General features: G+C 45.8%; 1 protein-coding gene across 4 annotated transcripts in view; it reads left to right on the forward strand.

The window, feature by feature from the left end:
• The window catches only part of CADM1 (cell adhesion molecule 1), a 321,945-nt gene that overhangs the window by 273,786 nt on the left and 26,483 nt on the right, over window positions 1-21,676 (forward strand). For 3 of the 4 annotated variants that reach the window (XM_080815950.1, XM_080815949.1, XM_080815952.1), the window contains exons 6-8: window positions 7,930-8,029; window positions 11,112-11,284; window positions 16,177-16,263. In XM_080815950.1, coding sequence (XP_080672076.1) covers window positions 7,930-8,029; window positions 11,112-11,284; window positions 16,177-16,263 — 360 coding nt within the window. The remainder of the gene's footprint in view (window positions 1-7,929; window positions 8,030-11,111; window positions 11,285-16,176; window positions 16,264-21,676) is intronic. The other variant, XM_080815951.1, reaches the window with a different exon arrangement.

Here is a 21,676-nt window from a genome sequence, read left to right on the forward strand (position 1 = left end):
TACAGATATTAATTGTGTAGTATGCATTGAAGTGATTAACATCAATGTAATTTATCATCTGGAGATTTCTGAACATAAATAAATGAGTTGTTTTGTTCAGCAAGGTGTTGACCCCTTCAGAATTAGTGAATTAAAGCCCCCCCTTTTTTTTTTATTATAAATATGAAAGGCACCACAATCAGCCAAGTGTTCAGTTATTTGATTTTCTGGGGCATTAGCCGCTCTTGTTTGTGACATTTCCCTGTTGGGTGCTCGTTTGCAAGCTCATTAATAAGGTTTTCTCATAGGAACGTTGCTGGGAATGAAGAACATACAGTAGGGCTCTCAGTTTTCCGGCTTTCATTGTAAGGCTCAGCAAGGCTGCGGTGGCAGCCGCACACGGCTCGGTGTTTAAAACAGAAAATAATTATGCACGGAAGCTGGAGTTCAAAGCTCTCCTGCCTCAGATGTTAGGCAGAGAACAGTTTTGCCTTTTAACGTTCTGAGCTAGATGACCCTCAACTCCTTCTGTGCGGTTCTTTTTTCCCCTTCCGCATGTCTGTGTACGTGGCGTTGCTCAAATTTACAACATGGTTGATTACAGCGGAGCGTGGTACAATTGTCGCGCGGTTAGTGGAGCTGTACATCTGAAGGAACGTACTCTTGTCAAATAAAAGCCTGTTTAAAGGAGAACAGTTCACTGTCTGCGCGTTAAAAGAAAACTGTTTAAATAGCATCAAGGTGGCAACACAGAGCGATGTAAGCTGGGGATTCAAAGGAGAGCTGTGACCCTCAGTATGAAATTCAGATCGCCGTGCAAAGTGGGAAAAGCCTCACTCCGGACTCGCGATCGGTTGCTGTGTGTCTTCCGCTTTCCCCCACCCCCGTCACAGCCTTGCTTCTTTGGTACGGTTTGCAAAAATCTTCATTTTGCAAGAGTTTTTTCTGTGTGTGCCTGTTTGTTTCAAAAAGAGAGAGAGGGAGAGAACGAGAAATGGAGATGGGTTTTAAAAGGGAAAGTGAAAACAAAGACTCTAGAAAGGGGTGTTTGAATACCTTCCCTCCTTCGATTATCACCTGACGGTTAATCGTGTACGTAGGCATCATTTTCAAAATGAGTTTTATTGACCCCCTCTAGGCAGATATTTTGTAAATCCATTTCCCTGTTCATCCGGGGTCCGGAGAAGGCTGGATTTCTCCTTTCATTCCCTCGACTGGGGGAAAATTGAACGTTGAGGAGATGATCCAAACCTGTTCTCTATCTGTGCCAAAATAAATGTTTCTCTGGTATCGACAGTGCCCCTGCAGTGAAGGAGGGAGAAAAACCTGGAAATGGGAAAAGCTTTCCTGCTTGGAGTGGAGGATACGACGTCGTTTCCCAATGCGGCTCCTGTATCCTTCCTTCCCCCACCAGTTCTGTTCGCAGATCGCATTCTTCAAAGCATAGTAGCTGGTGTTCCCCGATTTGGCCTGTTTCTCTCTGATCTCGTCTCGTCTTTGAACAGAATATGCTCTTCCTCCCACTCTCCCTTCCTTTTATTTTTTTTAAGCAATGAATTGAGTTTCAGTGGAAGTCATTTCAGTATTTGTTATTCCTCATGGAGACCCCCGGATTCAAACGAATGTTTGAGCTGTCATTTGTTGCGTGACCACAGGGCAGGGGCGGGGCCACGGTCCTGATACTAACTGTGGAGCTCGTTCATGGAGCTTTCTGCTGCACCATAGGGGGCAGGAGGCTGAGGGACCAATACTCAAAAAACAGAGTCAGTGTCAGGGCAAGTCTGTCGTGAGCAAGATTTGAGTGACGTGACAAGGTCAAGGAAGAGAAAGCCACCACCTCTACCTTCTGAAGTCACACTTGGGAGATGGAGGCCTCTTACTAAGGATGCTCTGTCCACATCTCGGCTGTCCCATCTGTTGTCTTTGGGGAAGATGTGTCTCTGTGACTGTGGACATTGAGCATTTCCACTGCAAAGCGGTCTTCTAATGGTTTTTAACTCAAGGTCACATTTCAATTCTGTGGAAGGTTAAATGGTTGTGAAGTTAAAAATCTGAAAATCGAAAATGAGTGGTCAGACAACATCCTTTATGATTTCCCCAAAGATCCCACCTTAGAGATACACCAGAAATGCTAAATAAATGTGTAGTGAAAGGAAAGCATGTAAATCAGAACACATGGGCTGAACCTCAAATTTTGGGAGCTGGATTGACCTTCCAGAAGAATAATACGATTATATTTTGTGCTAAGGGCTAGTGAAGTGATTCAACAGGGAGGCCATGAGACTGGGGTAACTCCCATGTCTTGGGTAGCCTATGGGAGCAAAGGAAACCCTCAACCAAAGTCCCCAGGCTCCCCCAAAAATGAAACCGAAACCACCACCAATCAGGAACAGCCCAACTAGACTTTCCCCAAATAAGGCAACTGCTTAAGCGACAGCCAATCAAATAATGGCCCTTGCTTTGCTTCCCTGTCTTCTCCATAGAAACCTTTCCCCTAGCTCCTGTGGCTGGAGGATTTTCAGTGTGGTGTTGCCCTGTTTGAATCAATAGGTGCTCAAATAAACTCTCAAAAATGTTAATGTGGGGTGCCTGGGTGGCTCAGCGGGTTAAGCTTCTGCCTTTGGCTCAGGTCATGATCTCAGGGTCCTGGGATCAAACCCCACATTGGGCTCTCTGCTCAGCAGGGAGCCTGTTTCCCCCCTCTCTCTCTGCCTGCCTCTCTGCCTACTTGTGATTTCTCTCTGTGTCAAATAAATTTAAAAAATCCTTTTTAAAAAAATGTTAATGTGCCCAGTTTATCTTATAACAAGGTTAAGATGTATTCATGATCTGGCATTTTTTTGTTGTTGTTGTTTAAGTCAGTAACAGATCTTGGAGTAGGAGTCCACGCCCCAGCATTTCTCCAGCTTCTCATGCATTCGTTCACTCAGTAACAAGTACTGAGTGCCTCCTGCATGTGCCGGGCACCAGGTACAAAAGACCCAAAACTTCTCTTCTTACAGAGCTGACTTTCCTATGGAGAAATTCGTGCTTTTCCTTTCCTGCATTCACTTTCACATTTTAAAGATTTCTCGAAGATAGGGAAGATTGCTATATGAGTGTGCCGCCCATTTCTAAAGCACTGGAAACATAACTTTCTGTCGCAACGTCGCAGAATAAAATTTGATTCTGTTGGGTAAACAGTAATTTCCGTATCCACAAAACTCCTTGCAAGTTGCAACAGGCAGGAGTTGCGTTCTGCTCGAGTGATGTGGTACAGTGCTTGTGGGTCCCACATCTCCCGCCAGGTTTGACTCCTCCCACCCCCAATAGCTCAGTCCTCCCCCAGCGCAGTTGCAGTCCTCCCATTCATACAGCAGATATAACGGCAGGGGGTCCTTCGCCTTGCAAACAAACGAAATAAATGCCAGTGAGAATTATTCATGAATGTCTTATGACATTAGAAAGCAAACCTTTTGCAAGATGTGGAACTCCTCTGAAAGCTCCGCGTCTCCTCTGAAAGCTCCGCATGACTGTTCTTGAAACCAGACCCAATCACCTCTTGCTACCGGACGCTGTCTTCCTTCAGTGCAAAGCTGGCCTCTTCTGGCAATCCAGGCAGCCGTTTCGCGGGTCCCGATTCCTGCCTCAAGCTCAAAAAAAAAAACCCCTCATCCTCCCCAGATCTCAGGTTAATCTTTGCATTGTCGTGTTTCTCCAAACTGCAGAAATCCCCCGTGATTGACAAAGACGCTTCAGCTGATGCTTCCCCACCTGAATGCGCAGGCACCGACCCAGACTTCTCCCAGCCATTCTGATGCATGTGGGCACTTGCTGCCCTTGACCTCTCCCTGGCAGATGCCCTGAGACCATTACTATTTGCTCCGCTGGCATCCAGTCCCGCTCCAACAGATATTCGGAGATTGGACGAAAGGGCCGTGAAGAGCCCGTGTCCCGAATGCAGTCGCAGAAGCGAATTTGCACCCAGGACCTTGGGCCTGGGTACAGTTAGTGCATCAGAGAACATTGGATGCCCACATTCTAAATAAGAATTTAGAAATTCTTGGGCTGGGGAGGCTGTTGGGAGCCCCTGGGGTAATAAGTATCTTCTTAGTGCCTCAGCTGTACTCCTGTCTGGTATATGGGAAGGATGACATCCCAGGCAAAAGGAAACTGCCAAATACCATTTTACTTATTTTTTTTAATAAATAATTTTAATAACCTGCTACGTTAGTGTTGTGATCAAGAGAAAAGGAGATGATTTTTCATTTACATAAGAAAGTGAATACAGGCTACAGAGTCTCAAGCTTCAACTTCTGGAAAGATCACAGAACGTGGTGCAAGGTCAGACTGGCATGAAATCAATTGTAATCTGCCAGCAAGCCGTTCTAACCTCTGTAAGAGTTTCCTTTTATATATATATTTTTTTCCCTTTATAGAGAGAGCAAAGTACATTTAAAGAAAGTCTCATCAAATTGGAATGTCTTTCTAATATTATTTTTTTAATTGGTTGTTCCTGTGGTGTGACCCAAAGCCTCCTGGCATTTAACCCTCTGTGCAACTTTGACTAATGAACGAATTTTGTCTGCTCTAAGAGTCTTGCTAAATGTCTTTTATAGGGTTTTTAAAAAATGACAGTGTATTATAAAAACCTCAGATCCCTTGACCTAATTGATTGGCTGTTGGTGATGCCATCTCTGTAACTATAATGTTCCATAAGTGCACAGACCGAACTATTTTTCTTATTTTTATATAGCAGTTCCATTTTTTTAATGACATTAAGCCATTCTGAGCGATACATTTCTGGGCAGTTACTGCAGTTGGGTAGAAAGTGTCATCTGGCTCGTAGCCTTGTGCCTTACAACACCAACCGAGGCGTAAAATGATCACCCAGAAAATGTACTGGGCCTTACCTCATTACTTAAAAATAAATCTTGGAGTCTGGGTCTGTCTCAGAAAAGCTTTGGTGGGTTATAACGTTTGATTTATGAACATAATTAAAATATAAATGATGAGCTTTGGGCTATTCAGTTAGCCATCTGGATTGTGCAGGATTTTGACATACTCGCATACGAGTCAGGATCTTCCTGGGAAAATTTAACCTCCCTGAGTTTGAGGGGCGCCAGTGGAATCCCAGGCTGTCTGGTCTACCTGTTGAGCATACCTGAGTTCCTCTTTCAGGGGAAGAGAATGGGCTGGATCTTGGCACAGAGACCCACCTGTGTGGCTCGCAGGCGGGGCGTGAAGTCGGTTCAGTTGCCCCACGGTCAGATAACATGCGCGTAAGTGGTGCATGTGTCAGAGGAGGACGTTTTTCTGTATGACGCAAACAAGATTCATGTTTACCTTTTCAGCCAGCTATTAAGGTAGCTGTAGCAGCTCTGCCCGTCAGTAGATGGTAGAGGTCTCTCCAGGAGCCTGAGGAGTAAATTGGGAAAATCCGTTATCAAAATTGAAGGTGCATTTTCTATGGCGCAGTAGGATTTTTTTTTTTTTAAATACAAGTTTCAGGTACAGCAGATCCTTAGCTTGCTCTTCCTAATTTCTGTGAGTAATTGGCAACTGGGAAACGGCCATTAGAAACATAAAAAAGAGTTTAACTAGAAGTCTGTGGTACTGAAGAGAGGTAAGACCGGCTTAGATTTTCAACAGTCTCTTTATTATTAATGGAAGTTGAGCACGTAAAACCCTTAGTGCACTGTGCTGAAAAATACACCCTCTCTGTTTGCTTGTAAATTACACAAGGGGGGAAAAAAAAAAAACAAAAATTCCATATAGACCAGCAGGCATCCTGCTTCTCCTTAATTAATGGGCAGAAGTCAGCAGAGCATGGAAAATGTAGTCCTTCCGCGGATCAGAGATTAACCTAGAAGCGAATGTTCCATTTCAGCCCAGATTTGGGGCTTTAAATTAGCCTTGCCCAGAATGGTTCCTAGGTAAGAATGACAGAGGTTTCCTGACCAGGAACCCCGTTAAGTGCTGCTCTTTCTGAATGTGAAATATAAGGGACGGGGGTCTTTGGCTGTCGGTGTTCTCAGTAACATAACCTTCTCCTGTTGCTTGCTTTACTTACTTATTTACTTATTTGTATCTTGTGTTTGTAATAGACTTCACCAGCCAGCTCTGTGTTTATGGGTCACACCAGCAAAACTAATAGACTCACACATGTCACTCAATGGTTGTATGTAGTGTAGGCTATGAGACCAGAGCCCTGCAAGGAGGGTGGCCAGCAGCCACCTTCTTCTCAGCCAGCCAGTCCTCACTCAAGGTCATGGTGTTTATCCTGTCTGTTTCTGCCTCTCTGTAGGGACTACTTTCCCCACCCAGTCACCAGACTCTGGACACCGCCACACCATTTTGTTCTCGAACATTCCCTTGGCCAGCAAGTCTAAGAACAGAACCTTGCTTGCTTTGCAGGTGTCAGCTGGAGCTTTCGGGCCTGTTAACTTATGTCCTCTGGCAAGTGGCTTAGCGTCTCAGAAAGGGTTACCCATCCACAGTGTGCAGTGCACACTGGTGTACAAAAAGGCACTCCTAAAAGGTTTTGAGTGCCACGTGGTTTTCCAAGACAGAAAGATCTGTGATGGGAACAAGACTGTACCAACGTGTCTGAAAAGCAGCCATCCCCAGAGAGGACTCCCTCCTGCAGCTTGTTTTAGCCGCGTACGGTTTGAGATCAGTTGAGTGCTGCCATGGTTCTGATTTCCCTCTCAGTCCATAGGATGAATGTTAATGAGCTAAGCACTGCTTGTAAAAGGCCAAGGGGCTGATGTTTAGGTGGTGTGATTGTCTGAGAAAGTAAAGTTATGGAAATTGTTTTGACCTTTCAGCCAAGTGATGTCTTGCCCTCTCACATTTATTACTCTTGGGTGCGTTTCCAAAAATACACATTTACAGAGCCACCGCATTAAATGAGAAAACTGATTTAGGGATTAATAGCTTGTTAGTTCAACATAGAAAAAAACAGTCTCCCCATTCCATCCAGGTTTTATTTGTAAATGTATTTGTATGGTTTTCTAAGTTAATCCCGATCCCTTCTGGTTCCCTCCCTAGGCCCCACACCTCCCGTCGTTCGTCTTTTGGACCCAAACCCCCACGAGCTCCAAACACAGGTTTTAAGTAGCCAGTAGATGTAAGAACAGCTACGTCACTTAGTTAAGTACTTCAGAAGCCATACTTGGTTTTAATTATGGATTGCCACTGGGAAATGTGGTCTTGAACCCGAAATCCCAACATTCACAGGCCCGCCTCCTATTAAGTTACCTCCATGACCTTGGACTGGCTACTTCATTCCACTGGCTACTGGACTGGGTACGAGTGTTCTCATCCCTAAAACTGGGCTTATTCCACCACCAATGACAGCTCCTAGCACAGTAGGCCCTCGGTACCTGTCTGCGTCCTTCCTTCTCATGTGTGTATACATTGAGACGTCAGAGAGTTCCATTGGGACCACTAGAAGCTCCCATTTCTTTATTCTCAAAGCCATTTGAGTGGAGTTCGGAAGTTTTGCCTTTCCCATTCAAAATCAAGAGCACAGAAGAGGCAAACTTATTAATATGCATTGTCACAACATATTGTCACATAGTAATATAGGATATATGATAAAATGTATCAATTCTGAGCACCACAAATATCTGGCTTCACCTCAGCATGAAGGCAAATGAGTTTCCTTTAGCTTGAGTGAGTTTGGAGATAAACTTCAATGTAACAAAATGTATTTCACAGGAAGTGTTTGATGTGGCGCAGTTGGCTTATGAATCTCTTATCTGCTCGCGGTTCACTCCTTGGAGTTATTAGTCAATTTAATTTGAGCAAATGCCAGGATTACTAACTAATTAGGAGGATGTTAGTGAAGGCATGAGGTTGGGGAGAGCACGAGTGCTGGTGGTGTGGGGCTTGTGGCAGCGTGCAAGTCTGATTTTTGCCTGATGTCATTTGCTAAACATTACACTTTGTGTTGTTGTCACACAGATAAGCCTCAAGTGCATATTCAGATGACTTACCCTCTACAAGGCCTGACCCGGGAAGGGGATGCGCTCGAGTTAACATGTGAAGCCATCGGGAAGCCCCAGTAAGTTCTGAAGGCCAAGGTTGGCAGAGGGTCATGAGCAGTAAATGTCACAACACGGAGCTGTGCGTTCGCAAGTCACCAGCCTGTCACCTGTCTCCTGCTGTAAAGGATGGAAGATTTTGCAAGAAATAAGGAATATTCAGTGAAAAGGGGGAATAAATACCTGTGGTCGGTTCTTAATGGCCAGGATTGGGAGAAAAATGAAATGCCAGCTAAGATGGAAATCTCGACTAATTCTATTTTATTATCATCAACATGATTGTCAGAGCTATCTTCTCTCACGAAAAAAAATAATCCTAATAAATTTTTAGTATGTCCACAATCTAATGATAAATCTGCTACCTTCTGTGTTAATGTCTAAGCTGCCGGGAAAGATGGTTTTCAGACTTAAATTAAGCCGCTGTGATTAGGGCCAGCCGTCGGAAAACGAATCTGCCCTACCTTTAATTTTACTTCTCCTTTCCTCAAAGAAAAGTGACTCCTAGAAATATGTTTGTTCATAAGGAATGGTCCCAGAGCTTTTCTCAAGCAGCCTATGTAGGCCCCTGCAGAAGAGAAAGAACCCAACACTCTTATTTTATGGAAGAGGACAAAGAAGCCGCTTCCCTGCGGAATGAATGGAAGTGAATTAGGGAAACTGCTGTATATTATCACTAATAGAGCAAAAAAAGCTGCTTTAGTGATGGCGTTGCTTTAGACGTCCATCCCATTTCATCTGGGGAGAGGAGAGAAGCTCTTTCTAAGACAGTGAAGATTGTTTTTAACTGTTTCTTAAGGAAACAATCCCCAGAACCCTAAGAGGGGACAAGTCGGTGTCGAGATTCTGGGCCCTCAACTTTGAGTGGTCCCCACCAAAACAAAACAAAACAAAACAGCATTGAGCTCCCTCTGCTGTCCCTGTGGTATGATTTTTTTTTTTCCCCTCAGAGTTTTTATTAACCAGCCTGACTATCAACAGTTTTCATGCTCTGAGCATCTTAAGGAAGGTTCCCGGAAATCTCTGGAAAGCACCGTCCCTGTGACAGCAAAGGCGTGATCTCTGACAAGAGACCGGGGAGCCGGACAGAGGTGGGCTGCCGTGCCTCGGCCCCTCCCTGTGTCAGGTTTCCCTCTCTGCAGGCTGGAGTCTGCTCTGTCTGGCCTCACCATGTGGAGCTTTAAAGATGACCTTTAGGAAGTAGGAGGTGGTCTTGGTTCTGTGGTGTGCCCAAGTTACTTGGTTCGAAATGCTTCAAGCTTTGGCAGAGCAATCTTTCCCTCCTTTGAACACAGCCAAGGATGCAGATCTTTCTTTCCGTAAACTGTCTGGAGTACGCCCTGATTAGTGACTTACCTTGCCTCCAAAAAAAATAAAAAATAAAATAAAATCCAGTGGAGGAAAAGACATAAATGCTCCCAGGCCTCTCACCACTTGTAATACCTATATTCAGCCATATTAGCCACATTTAGAGTATATGGCTTTGCTAACCTATATTTTGTTTCTGTGGGGTTTTTTCCCCCCCAAAGAAGGTAGTATGTTCAGTTGAATGTGCCATGGGGACAGTCAATGACATGTTTCCTTCAGGACATTTATGCCAGAGAAGGTATTTGTTGGTTACTCCCAGGTCGGAACGGGTGGACGGCTGTGAGCAAGCCCGCTTTACTCCACTGCGATCCCTTCCAGCCTATTACCTATTTATTTTCTCAAGAAATTGCATACAATAAAAATGGTAACTTAACTTGCCATTAAATGTTGTGAATATCCTCAGCACTTACCCCCACTGATTGTTTCAGCTGTCAAGCAGCAGGACGTTAGCTCTGAATGCCAGGCAGACCCATTTGCCGTTGCCTACAAGCAGCACATATGCAGGACTAATTTTTAAATAATTTACTGGGTTGTGATGACAAACCCATGTGTAATTAAAGAAAAATTGTAACTTCACATCCCATTTGAAAGTTGGAATGCTACTCGACAGGGCTGACTTGGGTGTTCGCTCATCATTAAGCGCTGGGCCTTTCGGTCCCGTCGCCGCTCCTAGAGGTAGTGCTGGCGACAGGCAAGAAGTTACTTCTGTGCCTGCGTCTCTGCTGCCCTGCCTCTAAAATGAGAGCGTCAGGCACAGGCGCCCACGTGGCCCCGATGTCCCGGGAGGTTGACGGAGCCGCCTTGAAGAACGCGCATGTTAGATTCAAGGAGTTCGAAAGATAACTTGGTGCATGTGCGGTTTGGGCTCCGGAGCATCTTGTGAAATTGGCTTTTCCCTAATGGACACAAACGTGGCACTTTAAATCCCTGAAGCAAACATGGCCTCTGAGTGCCAGAAGGAGCCCAGGTGGAGATGCGCCCCTCAGTGACTAACTCGGACCCAGAAGCCTCGCCCTTGAGTCACAGGGGCTGCAGGTGCACGTGGAGAGGGAGAGGGTGTGACAGCAAGGGGGACTGGGAGAGTCGGCAAAGCAAGGCATTTAGCAGAGGAACCTATAGATAAGGTGGACTGGGCTGGGGGAGGCAGGTTATGGGTAGGGGCCAAGGGAAAAAGAAGGATTGCGCCTTTCCCCGAATGAACAGAGGTACTTTTTCCAACAGCAGAGCGCAAAAGAAAGCAGCGTTCAGATGTAAAAGTCTGTTTCTTTCTGCGAAACTTGAAATTCCTTTAAATATCCCAAGTGGCTTCCAAACAAGAGTCTTGGTGTATCAGTAACCATCAGAGTAATGCGTGTACCACTCGCCAAGAATTTGCTGTATTCCCCCTAATTAATGAGATGATTAACGATGGCTGGGCTCTGTCCTGTTTGGTGTGAAACCACGCAGCAGGGCATAAAAATAGGGCACATTGTTTTATTTGCTGATTTGTTAAAGATGAATTGAAAATAATGAGACTCCTGCTTATGGTCCGTTGAAAGTTTTTTAATACCTGATAAGGTGTTTTAGAAAAAGCTTATTCCAGACAGACTCAGGGGGACTTCGCGGCTGTAATTCTGTTACGTGTCTTTAATCGTGTCACCCTACACGGGACTCCTGTGATACGTGGGTGGGAAGCTGACGCAGACGTCTTGGTGGGAGATAACGAAGCACCCTGTACCTCTCCTCTTTCCTCTGCAGGCCGGTGATGGTGACCTGGGTTAGAGTCGATGACGAGATGCCTCAGCACGCCGTCCTGTCCGGGCCCAACCTGTTCATCAATAACCTAAACAAAACAGATAACGGTACATACCGCTGTGAAGCCTCTAACATAGTGGGGAAAGCTCACTCGGATTATATGCTGTATGTTTACGGTACGTGGAAAGCTAAACCCGTCTTCTACTAGACTCATTTACATGTAGTTGCTGCTTATGATTCCCTCCCAGAGCTTTTGGTCCGGCTGAAAACCAGAATCCCATTTGTTTTCTGCAAGACCTTAAAGAAGCCTGGCCTGAGGTGGACCCCAGTGTCCCCACCTGGGAGGGCAGTGACTTTTCGTCTCTCCCTCTAATCGTGGGGATTTCCCACTAGATCACAGTCCCCGGTCATGCTGAGCAGGAAAGCTGTGTCCTCAGGCACGAGCCGTGGAGACTGTGTTAGAAATAATGACTGCAAAATTCAGCCTTACCAATTAATGGCTATTTAGCTCAGAAAGTTTATTCCCAGTGGTATTTTCCTGTGATATCTGAGCTAGTCCCCTGCTTTGATGAACAGAAGTATCCTGTTTTCAGCATGAAGCTATTACATTCCCGAAGATGTTGCAAGCCAGTAAATACTTGGAGAAATGATGCAGGCTCCTTGGTAGCCACATAAACCACCACTAGCTCTTCCTTTAGACATGAACACATTTATTTTTAAATTTGTCTGTTTTCTTAATATCTTCTCACAGGATTACTAGAGCATATAGCATCATCAATTGCATTCTCTAACCAGCAAACGTTTCTTGAGCATCTCCTACGTGTCAGACATCTTAGACTTTTTCCCATTTCTTTTTTAATTTATTTATTTGACAGAGACAGAGAGAGTGAAAGGGAGCACAAGTAGGCAGAGCGGGTGGGGGGAGGGGAGCAGCCTCCCTGCTGAGCAGAGAGCCCAATGCGGGGCTCGATCCCAGGACCCTGAGATCATGACCTGAGCCGAAGGCAGAGGCTTAACCCACTGAGCCATCCAGGCGCCTGACTTTTTCCCATTGATATCTTAATGTCAGTTTTCTGTGGTGAATATTCTCTCTGTAGTTGAGGAGGGCACTGCTGCTCTAGCCTTAGGATGGCAGACTGAGCCTCTTCTGTCCAAAGTCTCTAGGTGAGGTTTACACCAGGAAGCATAGTCGTGAACTGAGATGACATGGAATGAGTAACCCACAGGCCTGAAAATTTCGGTGTCTTATAAATACACAGATATGTGTGGACATTTCTTTCTTCCTGTTAGCACTGTAAATACATTATCCAAGTATAACTGTGTGTGAATATACACCTGTACACACAGAACCATATGTAGGAAATATTGTCTCCGTTATGTCTTAGAACCTGGCCTCTCTCCTTTTGAAGAAAACAGGAGTCAGTGTCTTTTTGAGGATGCGGAAGCATGCTTTACACCCTATCTACTTGGATATTCAAATATAATCCTTATGATCTAATTCTGAGGTTTTAGGGGTTTTTTCTCCCCCTTTTAACATAATGCAGAATTACAAGATCACATCTACCCACCTGATTTGTAAACATCTGAGATGTGTTTTCTGCATATACTACCCACGTTGTCTGTGCTCTACACATGTAAGAGCATCAGTTCTCCCCAGTGGTTGAGGAGATCCCCACGAAGGGAACAGTGGTCCCATGTACATACCAGGGGGTGCCCTGGGCCCCCTTTTCAGTTGACATGACATGGCCACCCTGTGCCTCGGACTGTTCACGGTCTGCTGATGCCAGAGGCTGGCAGGTAGATCTCTGTCTGTACATGAGGGTCTGAGCCTCCCACAAGCCCCCTCCATTGCTGCCCCCCAGGTCCGCAGTGGCAAATGCCCACCAGTCTAGGATATGCTTCCGTGAGTCAGAAGACTAAGTTACCTGGAAAAACAACTCTGATTTATCATCCCTCCTGTTGCCACCTTTCCAGACAAGAAACGTTTTGTGGATTTGAAGGACACAGATGTCTTTGGAACCTGGGACGCCAGCTTACGCCTAGCGTTTTTTGAGCGCTCCCTGTGTCCCACCGTTGCATGTGCATGACCACCTCGAATCTCCCCAGGAACCCCAGGATGTATGCATTATCCTCATCCCATGGTACAGATGAGAGAGGAAGCTTAGGAAGGTCACCTAAGCTGCTCAAGGTCTCAGGCTTACTGTGTCTCCGAGCCACGACACTTCTGACTGCCAAGTCTACAGGGACATTGGAGTCTTCCTTTGTAGGGCCTCTGATTCTCACTGCTTCCCGCCAGAACACTTCCCTCCAACATGAGATGTTTGGACTTCACTCGCCGGGCCAGAGTGCATTATTGAAAGCCAAGAAATATAGGGACCTACCTGTTCTGACAAACGTGCGCGTATGCGCGCACGCGCGCGCGCACACACACACACACACACACAACACATCTCCCCAACCCAGCTTGGCACACTTACCCTCGTCCAGGGATCTGTTAGATCAACGGGAGTCTACCCACCTCCCTTAAGCTATGCCAGTAGCGCTGCCTGGAATGGTCGCTACAAGACCAACCTGAGGTGTTGCTTGTCCGTTAATAAAATATTCTAGCAGTTGGAGACAAGAAGGCGAGTAGATTTTCTTTTCAGAGGTGGTTTATTGTACTACTGCTACAGTAATGTTCAAAGTACTTTATGAACCAAGCATTAACGTGCCTTTAAAATGTTTAATTCTCTGGAAATAACTCCTATACTTGGAGAATCTAGCTGGTTAGTGCCTGAGCCCCAATTGGTTTTGTTCTTTGAGCCTCTCTGTGTCAAACACCGCTCATTAGCTCCAACTCTGTATTTTCTTAAATAGTGGCCTCATGTTGCTCTTATTGCCGGAAATGATCTGAGCAACGAGGTTATACCTGTTAACAGAATCTAATTCATTCAGGTCACTTGAGCCAGATGTGAAGGACAACAGTTACCCCAGTAGTGATGAAAATAATTGAAAGTGTGTGATTTTCACAAAACGAAAGGGACCAGTGACCTTTTTTCTGAAGTCTCTGCCCTTGTTAGTCTGGTCCACCCCTTGTTCATAATCGTGTTTTCAAATCATATTTCAAAAATGGACCTTCCGTTCCCCTTTGATTATATTGTGGCTATCACACATTTTGTGCCAATACTCTGAGAGATGGGTTCAGAAATAGCATTAGAGTGTACCAGGGGGAAGTCTCCCAGGCACAGATGTTCCCTTTCCAGTGATAAATATTGTAATTGAACCAGAACAGAGAAACCACATTAGCTGCCCACATGCTGGGCAGCAGGAGCCTCTCCGGGTACAGCTGAGTTGGGTAGGAGAGGGCACGGGATGCCTTCAGACCTTGGCTCAGGGGCCCATGCCCCTCGCTCTGCTGTGTCTGTCCCGGTGCCCGCAGCAAGGTGTGGGAGCAGCCACATGATCTGCGGGGTCCCAGAATGCTTCCTCACCTGGGGCCTCCATGAGAACGAGGCCAGGGAAGCAAGACTGAACAAAAGGTGCCTGTTCATCTGAAAAGGTGGTTTGAAATTACTGGATTGTTTCTGCATCTTGGCGGACAGTGAGATGTGCGTGCGTGTGTGTGTGTGTGTGTGTGTGTGTGGTCTTGGGGGGTGGGTTTGGTTTTTGTGGGTTGTTTTTTTTTTTTGAATTTTTGTTGTTTTTGTTTGAATTCCTTTTTGAACTCCAGTGTGAGGCTGCTTTAAACCACTTGTGTCCCCAACTTAAACAAGCACAGTCTCCCACACGACAGAACCATTTGCTGCTGATGCTTGCCCTTCACAGTCATACACTGTATATGTATGAGAGAGGTTGGCTAGGAAAATTAAAACCTCAGATCAGTGATCGATAGTAGGAATCATCTCAAGCAGACCTTACAACCAGGCACCAAAATAGCGTTTTCGTCAACTTTCAGGAAGTTGTGCCAAAGCCAATAAAGGTGCAGTATATAATTAAAGTTTTGATGTATTAATTAGACAATCTGAGAGCTCACTTGGAGATAAAAGGACACCAGATGTGTCAGGGAGAAAAAGTTGACGTGCTTTAGATAAAATTTAAAATCAAAAGCCTTCAAATCGTCTTACGCTCTCTTATACCAGAATGATTGCTTAGTTCAAAGTCTCGCTGACAATTTAACACATTCAGTTTGATCATTTGGGCTCGGGATTTTCTTTTTTTCTCTTTCATATTTGCCCTTCCCTTGTCCCCCAAATAATTTCTGAGATGATAGAAGAATATACAGTATATCAAACATCTGACGGAGGGTTCCCTCTGGGATTCCTGGCTTGGAGGGTCAAGCCCCGTTTATATCTCATCCTCTTGTTTACAAGAAGGAAGGCGGGCTTTCGGTCTTATCACCGCCATCCACTCAGGTCAAGCTTTTAACATGAGCAAAGGCAACTAACGCATTAATATTTATAAGTTGTAAAATTTATTGACTTTAAAAAAAAAACAAAATCTCAGTAAAATCTCACATGCCTGGAACTTGGTATTTAGTGGTGACATTCTCTCTTCTTTGTATTTATTACGAGCGTAGAAGTAGTTTCACTTCCCGCTGGGATGTATTGATGGGGAATAATGAAGTTACCCGTCATGGAGAGCAGGGGACCAAGAGCACACTCATCCTTGGCCGATAGCAGCCCTTTCGCTGGAGCAGCGTCCTCTCCTCCTCCTTTCTCCCATCCGCAGAAGCATAAAATGAAATGACTCTCGGGCGCGGAGCTGGTTTACCCTCCCCTTTGAAATCAGATTGGGGCGGGGGTGTCCTATTTTGATTTTCCCTCCCTTCTCTCCTTCACATCGCCTCATCCCTACTTGGCATCATTAATACAAATCTCTTTCCTTCTTTTCTTAGCTTTTTCCAACTAAGGTTCGGGGTTCCGATTACAAGACACAGATCTTCGGTATGGGTGGGGCGGGGAAGCTCTTGGTTTCGGAGGGGGACATCATCAAACAAACATCTCAGTGTCCTCATGCCTTTGTTTTGTCATTACTGGTCATTGTTGTGTTCAGCATTGTGGGTTTGATTTTCCTTTTTTTTTTTATCCAGATCCCCCCACAACTATCCCTCCTCCCACAACAACCACCACCACCACCACCACCACCACCACCACCACCATCCTTACCATCATCACAGGTACGGTACCTTCATGACCACTGAAAATGTCCTGAATGTATATTGTCTTTCTCGTATGTATGCAAAGAAGCCGGAACGATCCCTTGAAATCCTTGGAATGTAATGGGTCCTTTATTTTGGAACTTCAGAGACATGAGATACTTTGTTCTTAAGCTGAATCTTAAGGACCTCAGAAAATCTTTTAACATCCAGGCATTTAACAGTAGATCAGATATTTTGCGGCTTACGCTTAAGAGAATTCTTTTTTAAGCATCACTGTTCAAAGCGGAATGCTAGGGAAAATGGCCACCTGGCTATGTGAGAACATGCCGGTAGCTTAGGCTTAGCCACGGTTGATGAAATGGTAAGTATTCTGCCTTTGGATCTTCTCGTTGTCTTAATTCCATCTTAATTCATATGGAAGAAAATACACACCCTTTAACAGGCCCAGGGGGGCCATGTCTCGAAATGCATCGCCATTCTTCCTGCCCCAGAGAGGACCCACCAACGGTGTTAGAACCTGTGTGTGTTGTCGGGGTCCCAAGGTCAGAGAGAGTCACTGTCCTCTCCGTGCTGGGCACTCCTGTACCCATCCCCCACCCCCACCTCCCTGCCCCGTCCTGCTGCCCTCAGTTAAATACTGGAGGTATGGAAGAGGCAGCCACAGCCTCTGTGGCTTTATCTTTTCTGGACTGTCTGAAACTCTTCTTCAAAACGAGTTTCACGGTCTCCGATTTGTATCATTGAGGGAGGAGGGATGCCATCCATCCCCTTGCTGGTACTCTGTGGCTCTCATACCACTTGACATTGCTTGCCGGGGAGCCTCGGAGCTCTGCTGTCTGCTACGGTGGGAAAGCCTATAGTTGCACTATGTCGACTAGACATGCGGGATTTCCTGACATAAGATCTTCTCCCACCGCTGTGTGCAGGTTCCAGCCCTAGAACGTGTAAAAGTGATTATTCTATGAGGGGGGAAAATTATTTTTTCTTTAAAAGAGAACTTCCCTGGTTCATTCTGTTATCCCAGGAGATTACAGGATCTCTCTGAGCTCCACGCCCCAGGATACAGGACTTCTGTTAAAACACTGAATCTATAATTCATCATTCTTTGTGTGTAGACCCTCTTTACCACCCTAGATAAGGCAGCTGTCCTTTACCCTGACTTGCTGGAGACGCTCTTGGTCTTCGCAGGAGTCGGTGGGACAAGCATGACGAAAATCCAGAGTGTTCTATGGAAGAGGACGTTTATGAAAGAGGATGGTAGATCCCCTAGTCTGTTTTCTTCACCTTCCTAACCCATCACAGTGGTACGAAGAGAACTTTAGAAAAAGCCACTAGTGAGGATTTTCTGTCCGCTGTTTATGCGACCGTCAGTGCCTGCACTTAAAATCTTCTGAAAACCCATCAACTGGTTATAGTGCCTCCCTCTAGACTCCGCTCCATCCAGGCTGCTTCCGAAATCCTCGTCTGTGCGTATTTCGTGTTTCAGTTTTGCTCTTCCTTCCGCTGCTTAAGCAAAAGCTTGTTAGCGTAGCGCGCAGACTCCTCCCACTTTCCGCCTCATCGCTGAGCACAGTGAAGATGCTCCCTCCTTCCTGATTCCGGGTCAGCCACCCTCTCCTCTGTCCACACCGGGAGCTAGGTTTTTACCTTTCGTGATTTCTTGCCGCTTATCCAGGTTGTAAACTGAATTAGGCTTGAGCTCTCAATAGTAGGTTTTCATGAAATTTCCTGTGAATGGCCCTTTGGACGTCCGTGTGAATTACACCTCCATCCCCCGCTGCCCTTTTGCAGTAGTCGGTTCATCTTTGCAGAAGGGGCCCGGGGATGGGCCAGCCTTTAACTACCTCTCATTCTAGAGAGTTCCCTCTAGGTGACTGTGGCTAGGCAGGTCTATATTTTAAGGCAGTGGAGGCCTTTCTCGCTCTGTGGAAATGCCCCATTTCTCCGTAACACGGAAATACACTTTTCATCTGTGTCTAGCCTCTCGCTAGCTCAGGCTGGTTTTTGTTTTATTTTGTTTTTAAGACCTTTGCTAGCACCCCCTGAACTCCAACCCCCTTACTCTGTGCAACACAGCGGAGGTGCCTCTGCTCCCAGCTTTCAGCCTTCACCCCCACCAAAAGCTTCTCTTGTGTCCTCAAACAGCTACAAGTCGCTGTTATCACCGTTCCAAGCAGAGAGACTCCGTGTAGAAGGAAATCTTCAGAACAAACAGTCCTGTGTTCCCGTCCACATCGAAGGTGCCTTAAAACAGGGGTTTGTCTTGGCTTCTATCTCTCTGCTTCTGACCTCGAGGCTCCAGGGGATGCCCCATGAACTCCCAGATGCACGGCAGCCTTTCGGCACCAGCACTTGAACCCTGACCACACACACAGGGCATCTGTGGCCGTGAACACCCAGATTCTCCCTGGCACCCCCAAGAGTAGTTAGAGCAAAATTGCCTCTGAAACACATCGTAGGATCTGCTGCCTTAACGGACATGATCTTCTAGGCTTGCTGGGTCTTAACAAGCAGCTTTCGTGTATTTATCTTGCCTAGAAAGTACACTTGTGGATTTTAACATTTGCTCCTTACTTCAAACAGATTAAAGGTTATGGAGCTGAATGAGCCTGTGTCCCATTTTAAAGATCCAGGCTATCCCTGAGATTTAGACTGGTTCCTAAAAAATCTTCCAGACCGAATCTTGACAAATGGATAGCTAAATTAATTTCCACTCTTCTCTCTTGCACTGTTCGCTACATAACAGCCACCCGTTAGCCTTAAAAGCTGCAACAGCTAAATCCAGTGACAGTACCATAAAGCCTGAGCTTTAAAAAAAAAAAAAAAGAAAGAAAGAAAAAAAAAAAAGAAAAGAAAAGAAAAGAAGCAGCCCACAGTCCTCCATTTCTTTTCTCCCACTCAGATGCAATAACTGAAACCCATTCCCCAGGTCAGAGTTTCATTACAAGAAAATGTACAAATGCGATAGAAAAATATTTTTAAACTTGAAAGGCCATAGTTGATTTCTGATTCCTCGGAAAGGAAGTGCTCCAGCGCTATCTTTTATCTTCCATAACCGGGGTAATCGAATTGTTTTCCTTGTTAGAGAGGCAGACCATCATCGAGTCCTCAGTCGCCCGACTCCCTCAAAAGCAGGTTCAAGATCCTCAGAGGGGAGAAATCATGAGCCCAGTCCGAGGTGAGGATGCCATCGAGAATCCTACACCTGCCTGGTGGGAGGAGCCGGGCAGCTCTTTCTCCCGTCTCAGGTGCACGGAGCAGGTCTCCTGACCTTCGCGTGACGGCACACACCTCTAGCAGTAGACTGATCTAGGGGAGGAATTTTTGAAGTCTCTGGGGTACTGAATGGAGTATTTGATGTCAACTTGCCCCATCAGCCTTGTTGCAGCTTTGCAAGGCCATTCATTCATTAGAATCTCTCTCTTAAATTTTCAAAAAACCATTGGAGTGTTGGAATTGAAATGGGAGCCACCCAGAGCCTCGCTGTGATTCGCCACGAGCTTCTTGCGTGTCTCTCCCATCTCATGCACACTGGTATTCTGATCAGGTACATCTGTTCCGATTAGGGCAATTGGCAGCCCCTGCCTTTTTTTTTTTTTTTAATCACATCAAGTTGTCCATGTGGTTTCATTTACAAAGATACACGCTGTGATATTGAAGAGCAAACCGCGTTGTCCAAATTGTCCCCAGAGCCCTCTGTTGAAATAGAGGGCCAGCCAAACCATCCCCTGGGCTCGGAGTCCTTCATGCAGATTCTACTCCAAAATTAGAACCAAAGAGAAACAGCGGGGGGTGGGGAGGGGAGGGGGGGTCTTTTGTTTTGTTTTGTGTTCGGAATTTTCTTTGAAGTTAGCTGACTTGAGGTATGAGGTGTAGATAAAATTGGATCCAGCTTCTTCCTCTAGCCATCTTAGGAAAATAGTGTTTCCCTCCTTAGATAATGTGGATATTGTATTGTTTCTGCTCGGTCCTGTCCTTTGATGAGGAGTCTACCTCAGAAAGCAACACAGCGCTCGGTTAGAAGCACCCTTGGCAGCTTCGGTAGGAAATTCAGGCTCACTGGGGCCGGGGGGAGGGGGGCCCACCTGTAGGTCACTGTACATGTGACTGTCATAAATTAAAACATTAAAATCACTTTAGAATAAGAAATGAATAGCTACAGGGCCCAGCCCTGGAACACATTTAAAAATCCTTTCACAGGAGTGAAATAGGTCATTTCTAAATGAGTTTTTCCTCTTTTTTTAAAGTACGTATCCAGTTCAGTATTTTGTGTTTCCTGGGGAAGAAAACAGCACTGTTCTTCTGCTTGGTATCTAAGCACTCCAAACCCAGGGTACCTTGGAGAAAGTGAGTCCCAGCCCGCAGGCCCACACTGTTACCTTGGCTTTCATAGTCTTATATCCTAAGCCATTGTGTGTGTGAAGTGTATCCAGGCCCATAAACCTGAGTGTGGACCTTCTCCTTCAGAGATGCTCAGAGCATGCCAAATGCGGGAGGCCCAACACGATGGCACGTATTTTCAGTTTCTTAAATACGGAGGAAAGAAGGACACCTGTGCTAACCTCACCCTGTACCAGGACCATCAGAACAACACTTAGAGAGCCTGGCTTCACCTGGAGCCGCTCTTCTCCAGGTCTTAGCCCCGAGATGCCTCCTCTGTGCTGCTGTTGTTTGCGTGGTGCCAAGGGTTATGTACTTATCCACCAGCTTTCAGGTATTCACTCAACAAATACCAAGCCCCCGTAATACATAAAGTATTATGCTAGTGCCTGGGGAGGCAGAAAATTCCTTAAGCCCCTTAAAATGTGGTAGAGAGACTAGGTTCTCCACCCTGGAACCCAAGAGTGGGAGGTGCTCTGCATTGAGGGCCCACCCTGCGGCCAGAGCAGGACTGGGGAGAGCATCGCAGGAGAAGTAGCTTGGTCTGCTATCGAGGAATGCATAGAATGGGGTCAAGAAAGGACAGCGTTCTGGAAAGTAAGCATGATGGCCCAACTTCAAACATCCGTCTGCAGTGTGTGTGTGTGTGTCTGTGTTTACATTCCAGGCATATATTAAGCCACTGTTGCTAGGACGTACACAACTTTCATTCTAGAGTGTTTACTAAATTCCCTTTTTTTTCCCAGAGTTGGCTTCTACTCCATTAAGACCGTGTACCTCTCATCCTTTACTGAATACTGACTGAATGTTACTGATGGGCCAACGTGCCTGGTAACAAGCATATCATGAGGGCACTAGAAAATACGCATGAGCCCCCTTCTCAAGTTTTTGCCCCCAGATTGCATGGCCCTTCTTTTTCATACTGTCTCCACTGTGTACATTTTTATTTTGCTGACGATTAGAGACCCATTACCAATAGCATCATAGCCAACCAGCTCTTGACCCATACTGATCTAGTAGGGAATGGAAACAGTGAGAACGCTACAGCAAC

Source organism: Martes martes (assembly GCF_963455335.1).
Source record: "Martes martes genome assembly, chromosome: 10".
Lineage (NCBI taxonomy): Eukaryota > Metazoa > Chordata > Mammalia > Carnivora > Mustelidae > Martes > Martes martes.